General features: G+C 41.2%; 1 protein-coding gene across 1 annotated transcript in view; it reads left to right on the forward strand.

Moving 5' to 3' along the window:
- The first annotated feature begins 605 nt into the window (after positions 1-605).
- The window catches only part of LOC122650757 (nucleolin 2-like), a 35042-nt gene continuing 17000 nt past the window's right edge, over positions 606-18647 (forward strand). Inside the window, exons 1-8 of the mRNA XM_043844144.1 lie at positions 606-1760; positions 8753-8842; positions 8932-9168; positions 9410-9631; positions 9724-9835; positions 10068-10220; positions 18248-18309; positions 18395-18474. Of these exons, the coding sequence (XP_043700079.1) occupies positions 606-1760; positions 8753-8842; positions 8932-9168; positions 9410-9631; positions 9724-9835; positions 10068-10220; positions 18248-18309; positions 18395-18474 (2111 nt within the window). The remainder of the gene's footprint in view (positions 1761-8752; positions 8843-8931; positions 9169-9409; positions 9632-9723; positions 9836-10067; positions 10221-18247; positions 18310-18394; positions 18475-18647) is intronic.

Consider the following 18647-nt stretch of genomic DNA (forward strand, 5'->3'; position numbering starts at 1 on the left):
TCAGAATGATGAGGTTTGGCGCCTGGAATATCAGGAGGATGAATGACCATGGTAAGCGTAAGGCTGTTCTTGATTGGGCTAGTATGAATAATTTGATGTTTTTTGTATTTGGTTGGGCTAGTATTAACGGTTGTGCTGATTTCTTGGCATCTATGGTTGGTTCTTCCATGGAGATTTCCATTTCCGTTGACTCTCTTCCCTCGGCTCTTTCTGCTATTGTGGAGAATGATGTTAGGGGAAAGAGATATCTCAGATTGTAATCCTCTCTTCCTCTCCCCATCTTGAACCTTGGACCTATGGCTGCACACTTATTAAATCAATCAGGGAGGCTGTCAAGAGGCTAGTCTCAGATTGTAATCATCTTACTATTATTTTATACTGTATAATATAAGCTCCTCTTTTACCAAAAAAAAAATAAGCTCCTCTTTTACCAAAAAAAAATGAGATTAGGGTTATTATTGTACTTTTACTATGCCCCGACTTGTCGTTCCCGGTTCGCCGCGATCCTTATTTAGAACACTCAGAATCTCCCAGAGTCCCATTCTTTCCGATCCATTTTAAGTTTTATCGCTCTCTGAGAACACTGAAAATCACCCAAAACAGACATGGCTCCGAAGTCGCGAGCAAAGAGAACCAACAAATCCGCCCGTAAAGCCACTGCTGGGACCTCCCCTGAAACTCCTGCTGCAACCACCGCAGTGACCACATCCGCCGTCGTCGAAACCACTCCCTCGGAAATCACAATCGACGTTGAAACCACTCCCTTTGATACCTCTGCCGAAACTGCTCCTGAAACCAACCTTGCAACAATCCACCCGGAAACCACCACTACCATCGTCGATACCACTCCTCTAGAAACTTCCGCTAGAACCTCTCCGGAAACCACCATTGCAACAATTCCTCTGGACACCACTGCAACGGAAACAACTGTTGGGACTTCTGCTCAAGAGGCCTCGGGTAAACTGTCCGAACAAGAGACGGCTGATAAATCCACAGAGCAGGAAATAGCGGACAAAACTGCTGTAAAACAGGTCGTTAAGAAGACTGTAAGAAAAGTGAAGAAAGTGATTAAGAAGAAGGTTCTCAAACGAGTCCCGAAGGCTCAAGATGTCTCTTCTAATTGCAGTGTAGAATTACCAAAACCAGAGCTTCCTCTGCGCAATGGCGAGGGAAATAATCCTTCGGTTTCGGGTCTAGTTGAAGTTGAAAACTCTAAGCAATCCCAGCTTCCTGAGCCCAAAGGTTTTAAATCAGTTTCGGCTGTAGTTCAGAGTGACGAGGTTACCAAAACTCAGCTCAATGTGCAAAATGCGGAGCCGGTTGGAACTCGGAATGATGGATGTGAAGATGGAAACATTGATGGTGATTCTGGTGTTGGAGGTGATGGTCAAGAATCGGTACTCAAGGAAGAGGTGGAGAATTGTGAGGATGGTGGTGGTCCTAAGGAGGAAGAGGTGGAGAATTGTGAGAATGGTAGTGGTCATAAGGAGAAAGATGACAAGGGGAATGGTGCCGTTAGGGACGAGGAAACAGATGTTTCAGAGCGGCGTAAGAGGAGGAAAACTGAGATTTTTATTGGGGGACTTGGTAAGGATGCCAAGGAGGAAGATATAAGGAAGGTTTTCGAAAAGATTGGAGAAATTGTGGAGGTTCGGCTGATGAAGCATAACCAGACTGGGAAGAATAAGGGTTATGCGTTCTTGAGGTATGCCTCGGCAGCTGATGCGAAAAGGGCTTTGACTAAATACTCCAAAGTTGAGGTACTTTGTCCTCTACTCCAATTTCCGGTTATTCTTCTTTCTTGTTTCTGTGGCACTGTTGCTTTTGTTGCTAGGAACTATTTTTCTACAGGAAGTCCTTCGGTTTTTTATTTCTATTTTACTAGATTGTTGTCACCAAATTTCTTGCATTGATATTTTAAATTCGATAATTTTTTAACTACTGTAAGTGCTTTGAATTATAAATGAAAATAATTGCTTTGTAGTGCTGTTATTGTCGAGTTTCAAATCACTGTGTATAGGTTTATTAAGTTTTAGTTGTATTATAACATGAATATTTTCTGAAACAGTATATCAGTGTTTTAGATTCTGAAGTAAATCCCCCTCATTAAAAAAAGAAAAAAAAAATTAAGGAAGGTCCAAATTATAAGATGTTTGTATGTTCTTTATTGGTTTGATCTTGTATCCAAAAGGAAAAACCTTAGGTGGTTGAAAAATGAAAAAAGTTGCCCTTTGACCTAATGGCAATTTAATATTTTCTTTGGGGAGGGGGGGGGGGGAGGTTATTCTTGTAACAACTGTTTGTACTAAATCTCACAAGCCGATCTAGGTGTCTATTGCAGATTTAAAAACTCATCTGCACTTTTTATTTCTTAGAATTTAAATTGTCATTTCCTCCTCCAACTAAATTGCCAGAGTTAAACCTAAAATGAAACCTTAATTTGTAGACCTGAAACTGTGAATGTGAAACCCTAAACCATGAATTTGAAACCTTAAACTATGAATGAACCTATAATCTAAACATAATACTTGGGATGGGTGAACCCCAAACATGAAGTATTGTCAGAGGTTGGATCCTGTTTTGAACTTTTGCCTGTGAAGACAGCAAACAAATTGCAGAGAAAACCCCTTTAAGAAGTCCGAGATTCCTGCCGTCGGTGACCCCATTGAGGAAGATATTCTCGGCATCTAAAACTTAGATCAACTATGTTGGAGTTCTAGGGCACTGCAGTTGCTGTGATAATGCCATAGCCTGTCCATTGACCCTGGCATGCCCAGTGCATAAGGCTCCTGCCACTTGGGAGGGGGGGGGGAGGGGCAGATATGTATGCAGCCTTACTCCTGCTTCATGGAGAGACTCCCAATTTGAACCCCAACCACTAGGTCCCAATGGAGCAACCTCACCGTTGCACTAAGGCCATAGTTGTCACGACATCTAGGCAACCCAAGGCATAGGAGAGGGTCTAAAAGCAAGGCGACACCAACTAGGAGACCAAGGCGCCGGGATGCCTAGGCGATGCCTTGACAACTATGGCCGAGGCCCACCCTCGTAAATAAAATATCTAATGATCCACCCCACCCCCCCCCAAAAAAAAAAAAAAAAAAAAAAAAAAAAAAAGAAGAAAGAAGAGAGAATAAGAATGTTGAAGTGTAGCCTTGTTGGAGTGTGTAATGTATCTAGGTCCATTGTAGTGTCTAGGTTCATTATGCACATGTTAAATATGCTGGGTAAGGATTGAGTCAATCATTCCATATTTGTAACCATTTCAAGTTATAAATAAAGTAGTGTCCTTTGTCACTCTGAGAGGATTATTCTCTCATTTTCTTTTCTCAACTTGGTATCAGAGTTCAATCCACTTTTGTGTTAAAAAACTTCTTCGTCTAGGGTTTTCTTTTCACCGCCGCCTAAGTTTCAGCCGTGTTTGGCATAGATCACTGAACATGCGCTAAAGCATGTCGCTCCACGCTAAACACTATCAATACCGATGAATGTCACCACCGCCTGTCCACTCACCGTCACCAACTGCAGACTCCTGTCTGCCTTCACCAAGGGTTCCAGGCCCTATGTCTGCCCCCTACTGCTTGCCGGCCACCCTCCAGGCTCCCGCCTGATCCTCCCGACCACTTACCAGTCTCGCCTGGCCCTGTCGCCTTGCGCCGACCCCTTTGTGGCCCCCTAGCACCTTCGCCTGCCCCAGTGCCCTCCTACTGGCCCTCGACCACCTCTGCCTGGCACTTAGTGGCCTCCCTCACCTCTGCCTGGCCCTCCAGTGGCCCTGCCGCCTCTGCCTGGCCCCTCCAGCGGCCATGCGGCATCTGTGCCGCCGCCTCCTCCTGGCCCCCAGCGGCCCTTGCTGCCTCTGCCTACTCCCGGTAACACTAGCTTCTGTGTAGGCCTTCATGGCTTCCTGCCACCCTGTTTAGACCCGCCCCTGCCTAGCCTTGTCTAGACCTCCTCGGCTCTCTGCCATCTTGCCTGAACCCTGCAGGCCCTCTTGCCGATCTGCCTGGTATCGCTTGCACTTCTGCTGCCTTACATAGGCTCAACACCGGCCTCTCTACTACCTTCATCTATACACCTGCTGCTGTGTACTTTTGTGCTTGCTGCCTTGGTGACTTTGGTTTTCTATATTGTTGTTGTGATCATTACCTTCATATTCAGTGAGTGTTCCATCTCCTCCAGTCTCTATGCACTCTTCGGGCTGACAGTCATCTTCAGCAGTTACATCAATGGCACCACCGTATGGGGCACCCTTCTTTTCCTATTTTGCATCATTTGTTTCCTTCCTTAATAAAACATTGTCAGTGGGGAAGTTTTACTTGGATCCAGATGGAGATAAACCGGATCCAAATATGGTTTTATTCTGGTAGGTATTTAGGAATATTTATTTATTTTATTGGGATAATTATGTAAGGAGATCTTTTAATTTGGGTAGGATTCATAGGATGAGTTTTAGTAAGTTTTAAATTGTATTTTTTATAAGAGTCCTAGAATAGTTGTTTCCTTGTTTAAGTCTTTTATTTTCTTATTTATATGCTTGTGACCAACGTATAAATTGAGTTTGTGTGCATGTGCACTCCTCCCCCCTCCCCCCCCCTTTTTTCTTCTTCTTCTCACGGTTTCTTTTCTTTCTCCCCTGCTAATCTGATCTCTTCAAGGATTCCCTCTTCTTCTTTCCAGTCCTCCATTATCTGGTATCAGAGCCCAAACCTGGGTGAATCTCTTTTTCTCAAATTCTTCACCGTCTCTCTTCCCTACTATTTCTTCTCTTTTCCCCTGCAACTCTGATTCTTCTCAGTGATCTTTCTCTCTGTTCTGTTCTTTTTCCTTCTTTTCCTTTTCTCTGTGGTTCTGATCGAACAACACTTTAAAGCAGTAACCCCTTTCCCTATTCTCTATCCCCATCACTGTTCTGCCAATATTAGTAGTGAAAACACCAAAAAAAAAATAAAAAAATAAAGAGAACTCCATCTCTTTCTTTCCATAACCCACTGCTCACTACCCAGTGCCCATTCCCATTCCTCCCAATCCCCAAAGGCAACTCCCCACCGCCATCCCTTTTCCAGTAACCTCAATTGACCCCCTTCAAAGGTTCTGACCAAAAAAAAAAAAAAGTCTATTGGCTTTTCCCAACCACTGATACTACTGAAACCCAGTTACTACTGAAACCCAGTTCCATCTCTCCTGACTCACTTAGAAGAACCCTAACCGCTTTCCCTTTCCTTCTGTGAACTGATCGACCGACCCTTTTTTTGCAGGGTTACAACCAGACAAAATAAAGGGGGGGGGGGGGGAAGAAGAAAAGCGAGGGCAAGAGTGAGACAGATCAGAAAAAAAAAGAGAGAGACATGAGAGAACTCCTACCTGGTTATAGAAACCTACTGGTTCGAAGCCCTCCCTGGTCGGCTTCTTCGCAGCGGATTGATTACCTCTCCAGAGTAGTTGGCATCAACAAATCAAACCCCCCTTCGAATTCGCGAAGAGTCCTCTTCCTTTGCATCATGCCCTTCTCTGTCGACAGTCGCAACCCGCAGCTCCTCTTCGCTGTTTTCCCTCTCTGGAGTAAGACTCCAAGTAGGAGATGGTAAACCCCCACCCATGATCCCACTTTTTCTATTTTCTTTATTTATTTATGTTTTCTTTCCTAAACTGCCCCTCCTCTTGCGTCTTGGGTTGCCTACTTTTAAGTTAATTTTTTATTTTCCAGAATTATTCCCCACCCTTTTCACCTCTCATTTTTGCTTTTTAACTCGCATTCTCTGTTTTTATTTCCCATAGTACCCCTGCCCCAACTTATTCCTTTTCAATTTTTTATTGTTCTTCCAAGTATATCCCCTTCTTACGTCCTAAATCCACTACCCCATTGAGTCCGGAACAGTGAGCCAGAATACTTGAACAAAATGACGAAGCCATAAGAGCCCTGCAAGCAAACCATGAATTGTTGAAGGCTGAGTTAAAGCTCCAACAACATGGCGAAGCCATAAGAGCCCATCAAGCAAACCATGAATTATTAAAGGCTGAGTTAAAGCTCCATGACCAGATTTCGACCCAGGCAGTTGAAGATCACAATGAAATCACCGGTCCGATCGAAGAATTGAAATTCCATGATCAGATTTCAATCCAGGCAATGCCGTTGGCCGGTGAACATCAAGAAATTGTGACGGATCAGATTTCAATCCAGGCGATGCCGTTGGCCGATGAACATAAAAAAAAATCTTGGCGGTTGATCGCTTAGTTGAGCCATTTGAATATGTGCTTTACCATGGTTACTTCAATCACGAATTTCGGCTCGTGGATATTATACAAGTTGGACGTGGACTGATAGTTGACATCGATCGCACAATTTTGATTCTCTCGTTCTACAAAACTTGTGCACGAGTTTTTCTATACTCCGGGAGAATTGATGCAGGAGAATCTTGGACCGGGCTAACCCAAACCCAGTTGCGTACTTGCGTATCCAGATGGAGATGAACTGGATCCAAATATGGTTTTATTCTGAGTTTTATTCTGGTAGATATTTAGGGTTTTATTTTTTATTTTATTGGGATAATTATGTAAGGAGATCTTCTAATTTGGGTGGGATTCATAGGATGAGTTTTAGTAATTTTAAATTGGTCTCTTTTTTTTTTTTTGGTTAAAAGTCCTAGAGTAGTTGTTTCCTTGTTTAAGTCTTTTATTTTCTTATATGCTTTTAACCAACGTACTGAAGAGAATAGAATGAATGAAGAATGAATTACAGCTGAGTTTGTGTGCGTGTGCACTCCTCTCCCCCCCCCCCCCCCCCTTCCCCCTCTTTTCTTCTTCTCACAGTTTCTTCTCTTTCTCCCCTGCTAATCTCATCTCTTCCAGGATTCCCTCTTCCCCTTTCCAGTACCCCGTTACTGACAGTCTAATCTAACTAGATTACTTTAAAATAAGACTTTTTTAACAGCTTAATTAAAGCTAAACTCTTGTGTAGACTAAAGAACTTATCTAATTAATTATTATTAATTGAGGACTAAGTTTCCCTCCACCCATAGAGGACGGTTCACCCACCATCCTAAGGTTCACAAACCCCTCCTAGGGTTCTAGTATGTTCCAAAATACCCACCCGATACCCATTCCCGCCCTCTCCTGCCCCACGGTGAATGGGATCTCATTCACTGTGGGTGGAGAGAAACTCGGTCCATTAATTAATTAAAAAAACTATAGAAACATGGGTTCACATGTTCGGAAGCATTATAATATTGCAGAAAAGTGCTCAGTGTCAATCTCCCTTTGTTGAGGAAATAAAAAAACTTAAGGTTTAAAGAAGCATGACATAAAAAATCTGCATAAATTTTCCATGGCTTTTATGTCATAGAACTCTCTTTGAACTTGTGCAATTGTGAAAGATACTGCAGTAACCTTTAATGGAATACCAATATCATCTACCTAGTCTTAAAAAAAAAAAAGAGCAACTGTTCTGGTCTCGACCTTCTGAACGTGTAAATGAGGTGGAAGAGCTCAAACTGTTAAGGATACTTTCTTGAGATAAGTATCTTAACTCTCTACTTCCCCTGTTCTTGTTCCTCTTACCTATTTTGGGTAAAAATGCTTGAAACAAAGAGAACTAATGTTAAGAAAATAGTTTACTTCGAGGGTAAACAACCTCCTAAAACAAACTTGTAATTCAAATATTGGATATGCGTTACATTCCCCACTTCTGATTTATATTCCTAATTACATTCAATAACCAATCTCCTAAAGAATAGCTCCTCTGTAATGTTACTCCAACAGAATAACTCTTCTCACCCAACTCCCTAAAGACTAGGACTTGATGACCACATGACTTCCACTACTTCTTAGTCTTTCAACCGTTACATGACTCCCACAATCTTATGACACTTCTAAATGAAAACAGCAACTTGACCCAGCCACAAGAGGCTTTATTACATAAAAATAAAGATGCATAACAGCAACCCAGTGCATAAGGCTCCCGCTACTGCAGGGTCTGGGAAGGGCAAATGTATGCAGCCTTACCTCCTGCTTCACAGGAGAGGTTGTTTCCAAGTTTCGAACCGGCAACCAACAAGTTGCAATAGTGCAACTTACTTAACTGTTGCACCAAGGTTCGCCCACTATGTCATCTACCTAGTCTGGAGTACTAAAATCAATTGGATGAACATCATGTTATTCTTCTTTGGTCACCACAATTTATTCTAGCTCATATTAAACCGTTACTTGTTCTGGATCGCAATGGACACTGTCTTCGTCACCAGTTGAAGCATAACTGTGATCTCCAAAACAGTCTCTGAAAATTCAATAAGAAATTGCTCAATAAGTTGTCCACAACATATTGGTTTGTGATAATTATTGTAGAGAGTGCACTTGTAGATGGGTCTTCTACATCTTGAGTCCAACTTTTAAATTCTTGAATTTCCAATCTGTAATAGCAAGTAAGGTGGCCGTTACTTCAGAATTCGTTTAAAAAGTGGATCATTTAATAATTTCCAGATTTACTAAAGTGCCCTATCTTACACTTACAGCTTACCTATTGATTTTCTCATTAAGTATATGTTTTCATTTTATTTTATTTTTATGTTTTGGTATCTCTGCATCTAATGTCCTCGTCATGTAATCTGTTATGATGTCAAATTTAGTTTTCAATCATATTGCAATCACTTTATTGCTAATATTGTTTTTTTTTGAGTCATTTATTCACTTTCTACATATTTGTTAAGAGACATTGTTGTTACCTTCTAATTCAATTTCTTTTGTGATGAAACCTAAGATTTGTGGAAAGCAATGTGGAACTGAACCTGTGGGGGTAAATGACAGAATATTTCTCGGTAATATTGATAAAAAATGGAAGAAAGAAGATGTAAGTTTTTATTTTTGTTGAAATTTTCTTCCAGCAATTAATTCTTGAAGTATTTTTAATCTCTAAAATGGAACTACATAATTGAACAGATTGTTAAGCTGCTGCATGATATTGGAATTGAGAAAATTGACACAATCACATTAGTTACTGATCCGAATAATGCTGAATATAATCGTGGATATGCATTTCTTGAACTTGATACTAACAAAGATGCGCAAAGTGCTTACAAGAAGCTTCAAAAGAAGGATGCTTTTGGAAAGGGACGGAATATTAAAATTGCTTGGGCTGAACCTCTGAATGAGCCTGATGAAGAGGAGATGCTGAAGGTTTGTGTTTGGTTTATTCAGGATTTCCCCACGTCCCAGAATATTTATTTCCATTTTGTTTCTTGACGAGTGGTTAGTTATTTAACAAGTGCTTTGATGACTGGGTAGCCCCCCACCCACTGCTTTTTCATTTAAGATTATTACAGATTCAGATCTCTGGAGGCTTTAATGATTTCATAGGAGAATCTTATTTATTCTGTTATGATCTATTTGATGGTTAAATAAGCTTCTACTTTTGTAGGTAAAATCAGTTTATGCTGAATGTTTACCATCCTATTGGGATGAGAAGGATGTAAAGAAGCATTTTGAAAAATTTGGAGAGATTGATAGAGTTGTTCTTGCACGTAATATGCATTCAGCTAGGAGAAAAGATTTTGCCTTTGTTAACTATACAACTCGTGAAGCTGCTCTTGCATGCATAGAGTCAATCAACAAGGAAGGGTTGACTGATGAAAGGACCAAGGTTCTGCTTTGTCATATGTACTGTTATATAACATTTGTTAGTTCTATGTTTTTCCTTTTATTAATTATTTTGACCATGTGTAAATTTTTTAGTTAAATGTGAGGGCATCACTTGCAAAACCTATACCGAAAGGTAAGCAAAACAAAGGTGGTTCAAGGCCAGTTACAAAGGATCATTCCAAAGAGAAGCCAAAGACAGCCCAACGTGAGTGCATCTTTCTTCTTCCAATCATGATAGGCTTACAGCCAGCTGAGTTTATGAGCTACCCAGTAGATGCTGATGGTTGTTTGTGTGTGTAACTTGGATTTTGGTCACACGATCTGCTGGCAATGGTCTCATGTATAATTAAGAAACAAGTATTTAACAAAGGCATCACCAAGGATTTTTAATAATGTGGTGAGATATTATATTCTTTTATATCCTTTGTTTGCTTCAGGTGACACAAACCTAAATGCATCCTCCAACAAAGCAATGTCTGAAGTAGTTTATGGTTATACGAGAGACAGAAGATCTTCTACTTCCCATGAACTTACACAGGTTTTGAGGGAACAGGCACCTTGGAGGCCAGGACAGATAAGTTTGAGCAGAGGTATAATTTAATTTTGAATTTTCTTTCTTTCATTCTTGGTGTTTTTATTTTTCTTCTCCCCCATTATTGCTTCCACTCGGTATATCATTTTATTTGGTGCATGCTTTTCATTCTATTTAAAATATTCATTTCATATCAATAGTGTAATTTAATTAGAAATAGAATGAAGCAAAATGGATGGCTTGATCAAATTAACTAAGGGTATATACATAGAATGGCCATATAGGGATAAGTTTGAGTTGTTGTAGATCCATAAAATGGCTGTCTAGGGTTACACAAAGATTCAATTATTGCACTTGATTCTCCTGTTGGCTCCAATTTTTCCCGGTGGATTTGTGATGGAACCTATTTGGAGGTAATCATATTCTTTAATTGACCTTTGATAAAAATGGCCAACATTTTGTGATGGAACATATCATCCAAAGGTAATCATAATTTTTAATTTTTCAACAACAACTCAGCCTTATACCAACTAAATGGGGTCGGCTACATGGATCCTTACAAAAAAAAAAAAAAAAGAGGATTAATAATAAGAATTTTTAGAAAGGGTACATAACAACCACAACTACAAATCAGTCTAAAACAAATTAACTGGGTTGGCTACACAGATCCTTGCCCTCCAATCAGCTCTATTCGAAGTCATGCTAGAAAACAAGGCCTAAACTATCCATTTCTTTCCTCACCACGTCTCCTAGGTTCATTTTAGGCCTGCCCCTAGCACTTTTAGTATCTTCAATCTGAATCAAGTCACTCCTCCGAACTGGAGCATCCGGTGGCCTCCGTTGAACATGGTCATACCACCTCAGGCGACTTTCTTGTAGCTTATATTAAATCGGAGCTACTACCAAACTAACTCTAATATGGTCATTCCTTATTTTATCGTTCATGGCTTTGCCCCTCATCCATCTCAACATCCTCATCTCCGCTACACTTGGCTTTTATATATGACGCCTCTAAACTGCCCAACACTCCGCGCTATGCATCATAGCTGGTCTTATGACTATCTTGTAAAATTTTCCTTTAAGCTTTAAAGGAATCCGTCGATCACATAACACTCTAGATGCACCTCTCCACTTCAGCCATCCTACTTTAATCCTCTGTGAGGCATCATCTTCTATATCACCTTCCTTACTGATGATTGATCCTAGATACCCAAAAAGGCCACTTTGCGAAATTTCCATCTCATCAACGTTCACACTTTCATTATCCGTCCCAGAGTTGCTAAAGTTACATACCATATACTCCGTCTTCGTTGTACTTATCTTAAAACCTTTTGATTCCAATGTTGCTCTCCATAATTCCAGTTTGACATTAATTCCATCTTTTGTCTCATCTACCAAAACAATGACATCAGCAAAAAGCACGCATCCAGGAACCTCATCTTGGATGCCTTTGGTTAACTCATCCATGATAAGCACAAATAGATAAGGGCTGAATGCTGATCCTTGATGTTACTCAACTTTAATTGGGAATTTACTACCTTGACCCCTTACGGTTCTTACACTAGTCACCACACCATCAATCTTTAATTATGTTCATATATTTACTGGAAACATTTCTCCTCCTTAGTTCATGCTAGATTTAATCTTTAGGAACTCTATCATAAGCTTTTTCTAGGACAATAAAGACCATATGGAGATCCTTCTTTCTATCTCTAAATCTTTCCAAAGTCTCATAAGTAGGTAGATAGCTACTGTTATGGATCTTGCTAGCATAAAACCAAATTGGTTCTCCAAAATAGCGTTCTCTTTTCTCAGGTGTGTTTCAATAATCCTCTCCCATAATTTCATAGTATGACTCATCAGTTTTATACGTCTACAACTGTTGCAACTTTGGGCATCACCTTTATTTTTGTAAATCGGGACCACAATGCTTCTCCTCCATTCGTTTGGCATTCTCTCAATGCGCATAATCTTGTTAAACAAGTCAATTAACCAAGATAAGCCACATAATCATAAGCTCTTCCACACTTTTATTGGGACCCCATATGGGCTTGGAGCCTTGGTTATTTTAATCTTTTTAAGTGATTCTTTTACTTCAAAACCCTAATTGTACGTATATACCTTTGTCAGGTGACTTGATATATGATACCTACTTCCGATTCACTATTACTCAGATTTGTTTCATTAAGTAGGTTGTAGAAATAACCATTCCATCTCTCCTTGATGTCCTCATCCTTGACTAAAACTCTACCATAATCACTTTTAATGCATCTAACATGGTCGAAGTCTCTACTCATCCTTTCCCTCATTCTAGCTATCTCATAGATAGCTTTTTCCCCTTCCTTGGTGTTCAGATTGTTATATAGATCTTTGTATTTCTTTGCCCTTACATTCCCCACAATCTTCTTGGCTTCATTTCTAGCAGACTTGCACCTTTTTAGATCTTCTACATCCTTATTCCTTTGCCATGTTGTGAAACTAGCTTTCTTAGTCTCGATGGCTCTTTGGACCTCATCATCTCACCACCAAGCCTCCCTAGGATAATGACGTTTTTCTTTTGATTCCCCTAGGACCTCCTTAGCCACCTTCTTAATACACGTGGGCATCTTGTTCCGCATCAAATTACTATCTCCCTCTAAGTCCCACTTTCTTTGTTTGACCACTTTGTCAGTAAATGACTTCAAGGAGTCTTTTACCTTAGGGCAGATAGGCTTCCTTATCTCACGATCCTGCGTGAAGAAACACATATCCATGATTACCAATCTATGTTGAGTGGTTAAGCTCTCCCCTTGGATAACTTTACAGTCCTTAACAATCTGTTAGACCTTTTAATTAGGAAGAAATCTATTTGGCTAGTATGATGTCCATATTTGTAGGTGACGAAATACTCCTCTCTCTTTTCAAAGTAGGTGTTTACAATGGGCAGATTGTAAGCAACTGCAAAATCCAAGTCTGAGAGACCCTCCTCATTCCTCTCACCAAATCCATACCCTACATGCACACTTTCGTAGCCTCTACAATCGCTCCCTACATGACCAATCAGATCATCCCCTATATTAATCTTTTCTCCTTGACTAATATCTTGCACTAATCCACCCAAATGTTCCCAGACTTGTAACTAATTACTTCTGTCCAATCGTACTTGGAGAGCGTAAGCACTGATAATATTGACTACCTCTTTCTCTAACACAAGTGTGATGGATATAATCCTATCTCCAAGTATTGATAATTTTTCATTTTTTTATTAAAAAAAGGTGTTCTACATTTACTGCATTGCCATGGGAATCACTTTCTCTGCTATCCACAACATGGAACTTATGCTTTTCAACATGGAGCTTCCTGGAATAGTGCCAACCTTGCTTCTATTTAAGTCTCTCACCACAATTTTGTTCAATTTCTCCGTGCCCATGTTCCAGAGCACAACATTCTCTTTGTATCTTTCTCTTGAGTTATGTGACCTGATAAGGGTATTTTGGGTATTTTTCTGTCCTTTTTCCCATAGCTAGTATAGTCAGCTATGTGGGGGTTTACTTGTAATTCTGCAACTCGTTGGAAGATTATAAATAAAGATGCTTGGAGATCTCATTGATCATTCAAGCCATTCACTAAAACCTGTTTTGTTAACATGGCATCAGAGCCAAATTCCCTTTGATCTAAGTTTTCAAAACCCCCCACCCTCCCATCGTTTTTTCTTCCTTCTTTCTTTCCCTCGATCTTTCTCTCCTTTTTGTTCTTGGTTCTCTTCCTTCATCTTAGGGCAGCACTAATGAGGTGATCATATGATCTAGCTGCTGCCCCCTCAAACCTACCTTTTTTTTTAATGATCTAAGATTATTTCTGCTCGATAGTTGCTGCAGCCCTTCTCTGCGATTTTGGAGTTCTCCTTGTTTTTGAAGATCAAGCCTCTTTAAACCTTGATGGTTGGAGATTCATCTGCGGTTCCTGGCCAGCAACTATCCAACTCTAGCACAAGTTTTTTGGAGCCCCTTACCAAAATCGATCTCAACCTTCAGGGTTTAGTGACACCTCTCGGTATTTGGGTTAGGGTTCTTCATTGTTGCTGATTTTTTTAGAGGAGTTTTCATCATCCAAGAGGACCACTCGACCTTGCTCCCAGCCACTATTTCTGAGTTTTTGGCAACATTCAGGTTCTCTTGTAAGGTTCCTCTCCATCCAAATGTGGTAGAGTGTAGCGCCAAACACAAGCTTGCCTACAGTGTCGCAGATAGTGCATCCAGGGAAAGTCATGATCAGCAAGAGCCATTCCCGAGCGAAGGGAAGGTGTCTTCTGCTACGAGCCCAGATAAACAACAGGGCTTTTTTCCAGGTGGTAGTGGTAAAGGGGCAAGCGAAAAAAAAGTGGTCAATGTCTTCGGTATCATCCCAACAAAAAATACAAGAAGGGGGGACTGGGATTTTTTGGTGAGTGAGGAAAGATTAGGTAGGAAGACATAGGGTAAGGGTTCTCCAGGCAAGGAAGCTGTGGTGAGGGATGTGACCTTTGAACCAGACTAGCTTGTGCTATAGGACAGCGGGGGCTTGGTACCTAACTAGGTTCTAGGCAAATCTAAAGCTAATGAGGCCGTTTGAGGAGGGAAGCCAAATAACCTTGTCCTCATGAGCAGGGGAGGAAGGGGGAGGGAGGTGACCAAGATCCATCAGAGATGATGGAGGAAAGGGGGGCAAACTTGGGAATGCCGGAGGAGTAAGTTGCTCTACCCCCAAAGAAGTTATAGAGAATTCCGATGGGCTGCCAGGGGTCAAGCCAGAGGGAGGTGGAGGACCCATCAACAATGGAAGAAGAAGTGGCTCTAAGACCCAGAAGGCGAAAGAGGAGGATCTTGTGCCAGACCCAGGAGGAATCAGCAGGGATGGAGACGGCCCAAATGGAGTCATTCTTGTGGAGGTGGGAGTAAATCCACTAGACCCAAATGGAGTCGTGCTTAGAGGAAATTTTCCAAATAAGCTTCAGGATTCCCGCAGTATTGGAGTCCCAGATACGGCGAATTCCTAGGCCTCCTTCGGATTTGGGAAGGCAGATGGATTTCCAACTGACAGGGCAAGGAATCTGGAGGAGTCCTTCCCTTTCCAAAGGAAGGCACGAAAGAGGGATTCCATAGCTTTGGTGGTGGCTTTAGGAAGGGCAAAGATGCCGCACCAGTAGATGTAAGAAGATTGGAGCACCGATCTGATACATTCAAGCCGACCAGCACAGGAAAGAAGTTTACCCTTCCAAAGTTGGAGACGCTTGCGAATATTGTCAAGCATGGGGGTGCAATGGTAACTAGAGAGTCTAGTAGGGATAAGTGAGAGACCTAGGTATTTCACTAGGAGGGAGCCCAGAGAAAAGCCTGTGAGGTAGAGGAGGGAGTCTCTGACGGTGGTAGAGACACTAAAGAGGAAGAGTTTGGATTTAAGGAGGTTAATGCGGAGGCCAGAGAAACTCTCGAAGAGGTGAAGGGAGGACATGATAGCGGAGATGGAAGAGGGGAAGCTTTGGAGAAGATCATAAGATCATCCGCAAAGGCCAGGTGGGTGAGATTAAGGTGCTTGCATTTAGGAAGCAGGAAGATAAGGTGAAGGTCGGTTTTGGCTTGGATGCTTCTTGAAAGAACTTCCAGGGCCAAAGAGAAGAGAAAAGGGGAGAGAGGGCATCCCTGGCGAATTCCAACTTTGGAGTGAAAAAAGCTAGCGGGGGAACCGTTGACGATAACCAAGAAAGAGGGGAGGAAATGCAGGCAAAAATCCAACGGATGAAAGCATGGGAAAAGCCCATCTTGGAGAGCACATGGTAGATGAAGTCCCATATAAGGGAATCAAAAGCTTTGTGAAGGTCAATCTTCATGAGGGCAGCGGGAGAGTGGGACTTTCGGTCAAAGCCATGCACAATTTTAAAGCAGAGGATAATGTTATCCGCAATGCTTTTGCCAGCGATGAAGGCAGATTGGTTGGGGCTGACCAGGGATAGGATGACAAACTAGATTCTATTTGCTAGGATTTGGGCAATGAACTTATAGAGGAGATTGCAGAGAGAAATGGGTCTGAAATCAGAGAGAGAGGATGCTCCATCTTTTCTAGGGATGAGGCAAAGAAAGTCTGATTGACTTGGGCAAGCTGACTGGGGTTAAAGAAGAAACTGTAGACGGCTTTTATGAGGTCATCCTTGATATAGTCCCAACAGCTAAGAAAAAATCCCATGCTGAAACCATCAGAGCCGGGGGCGGTGTTAGATTTATGGGACAAGATAACCTTGGTAATCTCCTCATTCGAAGGGATAGAAAGGAGAGAGCTAGTCAGGGAGGAGGGGGACAAATTTGTTGAGGAGACCAGGAGGGAGGGGAGAGGAAGGGGGGAGAAGGGGGTTGAAAAGGGAGGAAAAGAAGGAAGCAGCCTCAGCCTTAATATCGTGGACAGAGGAAAGGGAGGATCCATCTCGACCAATGAGCAGGGTGATGGAGTTGGAGCTCAACCTGGCTTTAAGAGAACAATGAAAGAAGGCCGAGTTAGAATCACCCAGCTCCAGCCATTTAATACGGGATTAATAGAATCACCCAGCTTCAGAGTTTACTCCAAGATCTTAGTGGTTTTGTTCATCTTCCAATGATGTTGTACTGTGACAACAAAACAGCAAGCAGCATTGCTCACAATCCAGTGCAGCATGACCGTACCAAGCATGTGGAGATTGACATCATCAAGGAGAAGTTCGAGAGTGAGCAGATTTGTATACCTTTTGTGAAGTCCAGTGATCAGCTTGCTGATGTCTTCACTAAAGGGCTGAGTGGCAAGTTGTTTGATCTTAGTTTAGTCAAGTTGGGCATGTGTGATATCTATGCACCAACTTGAGGGGGAGTGTTTACTGTTTAGTTATGTAACCGGATAAGGGTATTTTGGGTATTTTTCTGTCCTTTTCCCCCATAGCTAGTATAGTCAACTATGTGGGGGTTTACTTGTAATTGTGCCACTCTTTGGAAGATTATAAATAAAGATGCTTGGAGATCTCATTGATCATTCAAGCCATTCACTAAACCCTGTTTTGTTAACACTTTCTGACAACTATTCTCTTTGCATGGTTTCAGGGGAACAAAAAAGTTCCCTGGTGTCCTTCCTGAACTTTTCATAGGTCTTGCTAAGCACTTTATCCACTGCTCTCATGTCAGCATCTTTTTAGTCTTCTTGTTGAAAATGGCTCATCTCTTCTAATTATTGATGATTGATAATGTTTTCTGTTTGGAAATGTTATCAACCTTACTTGCTATGATAGTCTCTCTTTGAGGAGAGCAATAAATGTGGTTCCTTTCAATTGTGTTTGATTAAAGCACAAATTGGGAATTCCAAGGTTTTGAAAGGAGTATAATGTGAGGAAGCTCAATAGCCCAACCAGTATACTTCGGGGTTGAGATTTTGGGAGACCTTGCCCCAGATAATTTTTTTCTGAATTCCGTGTTCCTAATAGAGTGGAACAGGAGGTTATGAAGGACAATTGATCAGCCAGTATTAGCATCATTAGTTATGTGAATAGGAAACGGACATCCACCTTTATTTTTTTTTGTCATATAAATAATTTTTTTCTTGACATTATTCTGGTGTCCTTGATTTGGATGTTCATAATTTTGGTCTTGTTTGGCTTGATGTTCTGATTCTGCTGATGAAAGCTAAGGAAATAATTGTTCACTGTGTGTGTGATTTGGTTGGTTTGTAGGTGGGGGGAGGAAAGGGTTCGGGGGTTGCTTGAGTTCATGTTGTCTTATGTACTAGGGTCATCTGTATTCTTTTGTGCATGTTTAGGTTTCTGTTAGATAAGCATGTTATTCAAAAGTAGTTGTATCCCATCATTATGGATAAAGTTGAAATGTGGTGTATGTGGTCAATTTCTGTTAGACACTAATAGGACCATTGTACTTATGCCCGATGGATATATCCAATGTGGGTATAAGTGCCAGTGTTTCTACTGGTTTGTAATCTGTGATTATTTCTCTTTCTTTAAGCATTCTGGATTTCCTAGTTTATCTCGTTGTTCATTGGTCATTGAACAAAGCAGTCAATACGTAGGAGTTCCTTTGAAGTACTTTCAATTTCTGCTTCCAGGCTATAGAGATCAAGATTATGCATACCCCATGGCTGGAGGGAAACGCTCATTTTCTGCGCTGGTAAATTCAAATTTTGGTGATTAGATGTACTTTTTTTGAGCTATCCTGCCTGCTTGACATTCCCTCAATTCCTTGGGTGCTGCAGGGAGGTGATGTACATTTTTCAGACCCACGATCATATCCTCGTGCATGTTTGGATAGTTCTTTTTCAATTCCAAGCTCCAGGTATTTCCCATTTTGCATGTTCTGCCATATGTAACTTTTGGTATGTGTTAGGATGGGAGATCTCCCAAGAGGGGGGGGGGGGGTTGAATTGGGATTATAGAAATTTGAAGACTAAAAACTGAAGTTCAAAAAATTTGTACAAGGTTTAATGCGGAAGCTATGAGTCTTTGAAT

Source organism: Telopea speciosissima, chromosome 2 (assembly GCF_018873765.1).
Source record: "Telopea speciosissima isolate NSW1024214 ecotype Mountain lineage chromosome 2, Tspe_v1, whole genome shotgun sequence".
In the NCBI taxonomy this organism is placed as follows: Eukaryota; Viridiplantae; Streptophyta; class Magnoliopsida; order Proteales; family Proteaceae; genus Telopea; species Telopea speciosissima.